We start from the raw sequence: 9,316 nt of genomic DNA, 5'->3' as shown, positions 1-9,316 counted from the left end.
TAAGCTTCTAGTAGACCTGGGCGACTTCAAGGCCTTCCTCAGCCAAGTCGCAAAGGTCCGCTACGAAAACGAGATCATTAAGCGCCTCATTATCAAGATCCGGAAAGTGGTCAACGAGGCAGAGGATCTTGTGGACAAATATGTGGTGGCCGCCAAATCCCACTACCTCAAGAAATCGGTACGGTGTCTGGATTTCAAACACCAGGGTCGAAAACTGAGAGTGGCCAAAGATATTCAGACGGTTCTTAGCACCATTAAAACGATCCAAGATGATCAGGTTTATAAGAATGTTCTCCGAGGTGAAGCGTTAGCCAACACAGAAGACAAGCCGAGTGAGGTAGGTATTCGTTAACTCAAAGTTTTCTTTTTTGGAAAAATATATAATATGACTGACTCAAAACAAAAGGTGTCATTTTACCCAACATTAATTCCAAATTAAAGTTAGATTCCATTAATGGCAATATAATTTTATTTCTGAAATAGGCTCCTCTTGTGGAGGAAGAGCATGTAGTGGGATTTAATGAGGAGGCTAATGCTATAATCCATCGTCTCATTCGCGGATCAGAAAAGCATGAAGTTATCTCGATTGTGGGTATGCCAGGACTTGGCAAGACCACTTTGGCCAACAAAGTGTTCAAAGATGCAAAAGTTAAAGATTACTTCTTCAATTGTGCTTGGGTTTATGTTTCCAAAGTCTGCACAAGAAAAAATATTTTTTTACAACTCTTTACGGAGTTAATCAAGAACTCCAAGAGTCTTCCTGATAACATGAATAATCAAGATTCAGGTCGCATGTCTGATAAAGATATATTGGAGAAAATAAAAGGAATTTTGGGATCAAACAACTATTTTATTGTCATTGATGATGTTTGGACAAAAGAACAATGGAATGAACTCAAAACTGCTTTCCCCAAGAACAAAGGAAGCAGGGTATTGGTTTCTACCAGGGATAACGTTGTGGCTAGGCTTGCCGATTCTAAGCGCAACCCTCATACCCTAAAATTTTTAACTGAGGATGAAAGTTGGGAACTACTTCAGAAGCAGGTATATGGAGAGGAAAGCTGTCCCGATAAGTTTAAAGAGCTGCATGGGAGAAGCATTGCTAAAAACAGTGATGGATTGCCACTGGCAATATTGACAATGGCTGATAAACTAAAGACATCTGCTGCATGGGACCAAGTAGCAGAGGCCAAGACTGACTTCTTCAAAACAGAATTAAATAGTCATGAGGACCTCATACGGGTAAGTTACAATCCGTTGCCTTATGACCTGAAGAGTTGCTTCCTTTATTTTGGGGCTTTTCCTAAAGGATATGAGATTTCATCTGAAAAACTCATTAGATTGTGGATTGCTGAGGGTTTCATTGGGGAAGAGGCAGGAGGTTTAACCTTGGAGGAGACAGCCCAAGAAAAATTGAGTATTCTTGTCAATAAGAATTTAGTGATGGCAACACAGACAAAGCTAAATGGACAACCCAAAACTTGTCGTGTTCATAACATGTTGCATGAGTTTTGCAAGAATGAGATCAAAGATGAGAATATATTTGAAGAAAATATCAACCAGATCCAGACCAAGCAACTAGAAAGTTGTCGTCGACTTGGGGTCCAGTGTGATGTTGCAGAGTTCTTCTCTACGTGTCAGGCAGCTGAAAAGGTCCGCTCTTTGTTATGCTTCTACTCAGATAAATATGAACTGCCTGAAGACAAAGTTCCACTCATTCGCAAGGCATTTCCACTGCTAAGGGTGTTGCACACTATACCAGGTGAATACATCATTTTGACACGTTTTCCTAAAAATGTGGCAAAATTCCAATTATTTCATTTAAGGTACATTGCAATATCAACTACCCTCAACATCCTTCCTCAAGCCATTGATAGCCTGTGGAACATGCAAACTCTTATAGTTTGGACAACACAGAGCACCCTCTATATAAAAGGAGACATATGGCAAATGACACAATTGAGGCACTTACAATCAAATTCACCTGCTCAATTGCTTCCACCTTCTCCCTCAAAGAAGACCAAGAAACTTCCTTCTGTAAATAGAAACTTGCAAACACTTTCGAGGATTTCACCTGAAAGCTGCACAGCAGCTGCATTGGCCAATGCTCCAAATTTGAATAAGTTAGCTATTCAAGGAAATTTGGTTAAACTTTTTGAAACCAACAAGGATACTGGGTCCAGTTTGTTCAAAAACCTTGGAGAATTAAAAAAGTTAGAGAAATTGAAGCTGCTGAATCATGGTGGGAAGTTGCAATGCCTCTCTGAATTTCCAGGAAAGATTAGGAAGCTGACCTTGTCCAATACCCAGCTTGAATGGAGCGAATTGTCTGTATTGGAATCACTGGATCAGCTTGAAATTCTGAAATTGATTGAAAATGCATTCAAAGGACATGAGTGGGCGCCATCCAGAGACGGTTTTTCTCGTCTCCAATTCTTGAGAATTGATGAGACAGATTTGGAGTCATTGAAGGCTTCTAACCTCCACTTCCCATTACTAAAGACTCTCATTCTTAGACAATGCCTTATGCTCGTGGAAGTCCCACCTAGCTTCGCAGACATAGACAGTCTTCAAGAGATGGAACTGAATCATACCAACTCAGGTGCTGAACAGTCAGCTCAGAGCATTTTTCAGATAAAACAAAAGAAAGAGAAGGAACTAAAGGAGAAAGGAGGAAGCCCCCAGAGATTCAACCTCCGTATCATTACTGAAAGCTCCAATTGATGCAGCAAACTGGCATCTAGATGATCTTTTGAGTTGTGCAGGTCAGTTAAAATTCTCTTCTTTCTCCTGCAATAACGGGTCTTGTTCCTTTCCGCTATCTTATATACTTGGTTGTTGAACTTAAATGGTTTAATTGCCAAAATTTTATTTGTTCAAAATGATGTTGCTAAAGCATGTGCTCTTTCTTGACCATATCTGCATATACGTAGGTGAACCATATTGGTCTCTCTCAGATGGTGGGTTTGTGAAGGGCATGAACTGAGCATCTTTGTATGCTCTATGCACTTGAGATCTTAAGATTCTGGCGTGGTCTACCCAATAATGCTGCACTATCTTTTCCAACATCCATATTTAAACCAATAATAATAATAATAATCTTTGTTTTCGCATCACTTTGTGCTTTGTTTGGTGAGGTAGATAACTTATGTTTTATTCTGTTGTTTTTTTAAATTCAATTTTTTATTTGTGCTGCTTGTTATTCAGGGAGACATGTTTCTCATTGGCTGTTGTATTGGAGATTTGGAAAACATTTAAACTATTATTGCACTTTGTTGTTTCTGGCAAATTATTGTGTGGATCATGGTTCAGTTATAACTAAATGTACATAATATGTTAACTGAAAGTATATAATATATTAACTATACATATATAATTTGGTCTAGTGTCCACAATACTCATGGTAGATCCAATTCCACAATGTAACGATTGTTTGAGTACATGCAAGTCTTAAAATTATAATGCAAACGGTAGTACATAATAAATCTTGTGTCAATTTTTCTTCTTTCATTTATTTTTGTGCATACAATTATAGGAAACAATGTCAAATAGCCCATAAAACTTTTACATTTTATACAATTAGACAATTGAACAAAAAAAAATGTGCAATTGAGATATTAGACACATAAAATTGTGCAATTAGCATTTTTTTACTTATTGTTTTTAAGTTTTCGATAAAAAATGATGTCATAATATCATTTGGTATATAAATTAATTTTTTCTTTAATTATTCAATGATTATTATTAAAAGGTATTTTTTAAAAAAATAGAGGCAACCTCCCTTTACCTTTTCCATCGATTGTGAACCTTCGAAAGTCTCTGTATGCATACATATTGGTTGACCGGCCTAAGAAAGAAAAGGCAACCAAGACTGCCTCCATTTTCGTCCAATTAAAAGAAGATGGAAGGTTGCCTCTGTCTTCACCTAGATTGGACAGAGGCTCTCCCTTCGTCTAGACCAGACAAAAGGGGGGCAGCGGACTGGCTCACCCTCATCTCGGGCGACAATGGAGGCAATTACGGTTGCCTTATATATTTTGGTTCCATGAGGTACCTAATTAAAATGGGATAATGAGATCCCATCATCACCATTTACCCATTTAAATTTAATGGCTAAGATTAAAAGATATTGAGCAACTAATTATGGTCAAATATTGATCATAGGAATATTCACGTAAAATTGTTGCTGTATTTAATTTTGGGAAGAATATTAATATATTATTATACACAAGAATAACCTGCTTAAGATTGGTAATTAGTAATCATACCATTTTAAATCCAAACATTCCTATATGTTCCACGGTAGAGTCTGACTGGAGAGTAGAAAAGACATAGGTGGCTTCTGCATTCAAAGCTTAAACGGGGGAGAAGACTGGTTGGGCTCGTGTGCATGGCGTGTGCGACATCCGGTATGTGTGCCGTTTTTCCTGTTTTTAAATTTGGTTGTTTGAAAATGTAGTGCTTGCGCACGTTATGGCATGTGCAACATCGTAAACAAAGCCATGGGGTAGCCTGCCTGTAACGCAAGGGTGTTTGTGGTTTGTGTGGTGTGTGCGAGTAGTTGATGAGGTGATTGCGTGTATTGTATGTTACGATATCAACAGTAAGAATAATTGTAATTGCGAAAGGAAATATCCGCGTAATCCGCGTAAAATGTTGGCAATGTAAGGTGAAGTGGTTTATAAGTTCTTTTCGTATATGAACACCGCATGTGTACATTATTTGGCAGAAGGTTTAAAAAAAATTCCAACAACATGTATACATGTGTTGGTATATTGAAAAGATTAATGGGTGTTTGCATGTGGTAACAATCTAATGAGTGAGAACAGCTTATGTTAACCGTGTGGCAATTGGTAGGAAGGAGTGGTGTCTGTGCAAGTGTGAGGTCTGGTCTGTGCGTAATGAACGATTATGTGGGTTGAATTCGTTAAAACTACCTAAACAAGAATAACCAGAACATAAGATGGTATGATCGTGAAGAAATGTGTTAAGGGTGCAGAAAATTATATAGTAATCGAAAACAGGAATTATCATTTAAATGGGTATGAAACGCGGTGTTTATTTGTGTGCGAACGGCAACATAATTTACAAGTGTGTGTGGGTTAAAATGTATCATGTACTAAACTCTGAAAATACATATATATGTAACAGTTTTCCCAGGAGTGGGTGTTGCTGTAAGCAATGAAGAAATGGATAATGGAGGCACTTGTGTTATGGATGTGTCGCCTGGTGGTACGCACACTTGGATACCTGAATGTGACGCAAGCTTGAACCCATTTGAAGGACAGGAATTCGACACAATGGAAGATGGGATCACGTTCTATACGACGTACGCTGGCATAGTTGGATTTGATGTGCGTCGCAGTTCCGATAAAAGAAACAGATTCGGCCAAATTAAGAAAAAACAAGTGGTATGTTCACGGGAAGGGTTTAAAGAGACAAAAAATAAAGAGACAATCGAGGAAGAAACAACAAAACAGAAGCGCCGGAGGACGACGAACAGAGTAGGATGCCCTGCTAGACTTGTATTGACGTTGAATAAAGAGGGGAAGTATGTAGTAAAGACATTTGTAGACAGACACACACACGTCCTGTGCGAGGAGAAATACAAAAGATTCATGAAAGTGAATAGGAAAATAGACATCGGACATCAGGAATTCATAACAAACTGCGGAAAGGTAAACGTTGGGGCTAGCAAGAGTTTTGATATATATGCCGAAATGGTTGGTGGGCCCGAGAATGTTGGAGCTACGCAACAAGACTTCAAGAATTACAGGCGAGAGCTTTTGGCGTACATGAAAGAGAAAGATATACAGATGGTGATATCCCAATACGTAGAGAAGAAAAATGATTGCGTAGATATGTATTTTGAGTACGATGTGAACGAGAAAGACCAATTAGCTCGGGTGTTTTGGGCGGATAGGCGGGCAAGACTGCACTATGGGGCTTTTGGAGATGTGGTGTCATTCGACGCAACATACAAAACTAACAGGTACATATGACTACTAGGCTTTTGTAAACACGTCAATCAAAAATATAAAAAAAAAAAAAGTGAATACCTACAAGTTTTGCGGTGATAACATATGGTGCATCTTAATCAGTATTACTTTGGTATGTGTCTGTGCGTAATGGTGCATGTTATGTATGGTGCATGTTATGTAGTAACTGTACACATTGTATATAACGTGGCAGTGGAAGTGCATTTAGAAACTGAAATATAAAAAATTAATTGTTAGATGAGCATGGAATTTGAGGAGTATGTGCAAGTAACAATGTGTGTGGTGTTGTGACACTTGCATGGTGGTTAATTGATGCTTGTTTGTGGTCGCAGGTACAATCTCGTGTTTGTCCCATTCACAGGTATAGACAACCATAAGAGATGCGTGACATTTGCTGCGGGACTAATTGATAAAGAGGACGTGGAATCGTATAGTTGGATCCTTAGAAACTTCAAGAATGCTATGGGAAGTACACCACCTATCGTAATAACTGATCAAGATCCAGCTATGAATGTTGCGATTGAAACGGAATTCCCGGGGACTCGTCACCGTTACTGTATGTGGCATATTATGACTAAGGTGGGTGACAAAGTTGGTAATACATTAGCGAAGAACGAGGAGTTTCGGCGTGCGTTGAATGCCGTTGTGTGGAACGAGGAATCAACGACCATAGGATTTGAGAGCGCATGGAATGAAGTTATTCAGAAGTATGGCCTACTGGAGAATCGTTGGTTGAAACGTATGTATGATGAGCGTGCATCATGGGTGCCTCCGTTTTTTGAAGATGTGTTTATGGGGGGCCTATTGCGTACCACTTCACGTTCAGAAGCTGAGAACAGAATTTTTCAGAGTAATACTAATAAGCATTTATGTCTTGTTGAATTCTTCAAACGTTTTGAAAGTGCAGTTCGGAAACAACGCGACAAGCATCTGGAACTTAGCGCAGCTTGCACCGGGCAAACACCACCTCTCAAGACCCTCCTGCGCATAGAGCGAGAAGCAGCAACGGTGTACACATTGACTGTGTTCTCTGATGTACAAAAAGAAATATGTGAGGTTGGTCTACATGCCGGGTGAGATCGTACATCGAAGCTGAGGGGGTGAAGACATATGTGGTCGAAGACGGGACCAATAAAAGATACACCGTCATAGTTGAGGATGGGAGCAAAAATACAAGTTGCACATGTCGATCATACACAAGGATCGGGCTACTCTGTCGACATGTATTTGTAGTATTAAAAGATGAACGGATCGACCACATACCTTCACAACATATTACTCCAAGATGGACCAAAGAGGCGGTGAAAATATAGAAAAAGGTACGGGCGTAGGGAGACAAATATGGGCGAACAACAACGGACATAATACCACCGTGGAAGGGAAAGTTATAAACACAATTTACAAATGTTTAGGCATGGCTAGAGGTAATGGTGAAAAAATGCAACAGATTACAAATGTGATTGAAGAATTGGAAGCAACACTGTGCGAAAAAGAAGTGAATAGGGCAAAAGGGAACGCGAAACGGGCAGTTATGGAAGCATATTGTGGAGTTCCAGAGCCAGACACGATTAAAGTGCACCCCCCCCCCCCCGAAGTTGCGAAGACCAAAGGTTCTGGCAAGTGAATGAAATCAGCCAAGGAGGTGGCAATTATTGAGCAATTAAAAAAGAAGCGTACTTGCAAGACATGCGGGTTGGCAGCTGGCCATAATAGCTGAAGCTGCCCACAGAAGTAAAGCCGATGTACTAGATACATAACATTACTAGATACGTAACATACGGATGGTATTTCTGTTAGTTTTGATATATTTGACAGTGCTACATAACATTTAATTTTGAAATGGTATTTTTATTAAAGTTGAAATAGCTGGCTAGAATGTGTTGAACCATTTTATTTGTGGTGGTGTTTGAGCATAGAAATTGCTCAAGGGTGTTATTATATTGCATATAGTAATTCTTAGTATAGCGGACCATACTAGTAGCGATCGGGGATCTATGCATATATGGGAGCAGCTGGGTGAGAAATAATATTAGTAGATTGGTAAAAATATTAAAAAAAGGTAAAAACAAAATATTAATGAAAACATTGGAAATAAAACAAGTATCATTGGAAATACCGTATGCCGAAAACAAGGACAAATTGCGGATTCCAGTATTCCTAACCGCACAAAATGGTATGAGTAGATGCATACCAAAATCACAAAAACGATGGAGTTCTGCGCATGCAATGACAGGTCTGTGCGTACACGATACATGGCTTGTGCATAAAAAACGCAACTCTGTGCGTGCAAAGACATAGGTCTGTGCATGCAAATGACAGGTCTGTGCGAACACGATACATGGCTTGTGCGTAAAATAACATAGGTCTGTGCGTGCAAAGACATAGGTCTGTGCGTGTAAAGACAAAGGTCTGTGCATGCTAGGACAGGTCTGTGCGGGCACGATACATGGCTTGTGCGTAAAATAACACAGCTCTGTGCGTGCAAAAGCATAGGTCTGTGAGTGAGGGTGCGATGGATTGTGCGTAAAAAACAATAACGGCCGTAAAAAAAAAAAAAAAGTACTACGGACTGAAAAAGATTATTCGCTGACAGTAATATGGACTCAAAACATTTTATTCATAGAATATAAAATCTTAAAACCGTTATATAATGTACCAAACTAAATATCATTCAAAACGAAACAAATAATCCACGCGGGTAACTATCCAAAGAGTCAAATGTCTTCAAAAATCAAAACATGCCGCTACAAAAAGCATGATAGAACACGTCCACAACTTCAACGAAAACGCCCGACACTGGAGACAACCAAATCTCGATGTACGTTGCTAGGAAACAAAAGAATCTCATGAACATAGCGCATACGTAATTTAAGCAGGGCATCCCCCCTAATTAATCTACAATCCCATGAAGCCATCGACTGGCCTACATATGTCTCTAAGTGACGCATAGCAAACACCCCACAATCGTACTTATCTTTTGTGTCGCGCCATGACATACGGAGTCTCCTAGGAATCAAGTGCAACGCCTTAACATAGAGGTGTTGAGCCCCAGCATCCTCAAAAAGGACAGATAACAAGTCCTTCTACACCAATTGTAGAAACAGAACCAAAAGTCAAAAAAAAAAAAGGCAGAAAGTAACTATTAAATCCATAACATTAAAATCCACTACGAAATAGTACAACTGGACCATATACATACCAACACCTCAGGGGTCGGCCCATATTTTTTCAAAGATGCCCCGTCCACGGCTGAGTTATCTATAATACCAAATCTCAAACGGCGTAGATCAAACGATATCACATAGTAATGACCATGC

At 39.3% G+C, this 9,316-nt stretch overlaps 2 protein-coding genes across 2 annotated transcripts; both read left to right on the top strand.

The window, feature by feature from the left end:
* Window positions 1-6: 6 nt before the first annotated feature.
* On the top strand, window positions 7-3,086 carry LOC109186078 (putative late blight resistance protein homolog R1B-14). The gene is made up of 3 exons (XM_019335975.1): window positions 7-337; window positions 484-2,765; window positions 2,934-3,086. Exon 2 carries the CDS (start codon window positions 595-597, stop codon window positions 2,722-2,724), a length of 2,130 nt encoding a protein of 709 aa, XP_019191520.1. The 5' UTR covers window positions 7-337; window positions 484-594; the 3' UTR covers window positions 2,725-2,765; window positions 2,934-3,086.
* A 2,103-nt stretch (window positions 3,087-5,189) lies between these two features.
* On the top strand, window positions 5,190-7,076 carry LOC109186079 (protein FAR1-RELATED SEQUENCE 5-like). Its single transcript, XM_019335976.1, has 2 exons — window positions 5,190-5,992; window positions 6,332-7,076. The coding sequence occupies exons 1-2, from the start codon at window positions 5,190-5,192 to the stop codon at window positions 7,074-7,076; spliced, it is 1,548 nt and encodes a 515-aa protein (XP_019191521.1).
* Window positions 7,077-9,316: the final 2,240 nt, after the last annotated feature.

The sequence above is a fragment of the Ipomoea nil genome, unplaced genomic scaffold, assembly GCF_001879475.1.
Source record: "Ipomoea nil cultivar Tokyo-kokei standard unplaced genomic scaffold, Asagao_1.1 scaffold1405, whole genome shotgun sequence".
NCBI classification, from domain to species: Eukaryota; Viridiplantae; Streptophyta; class Magnoliopsida; order Solanales; family Convolvulaceae; genus Ipomoea; species Ipomoea nil.
Note: the sequence above shows the minus strand (reverse complement) of the source record. Positions and strands in the feature narration are given on the sequence as shown.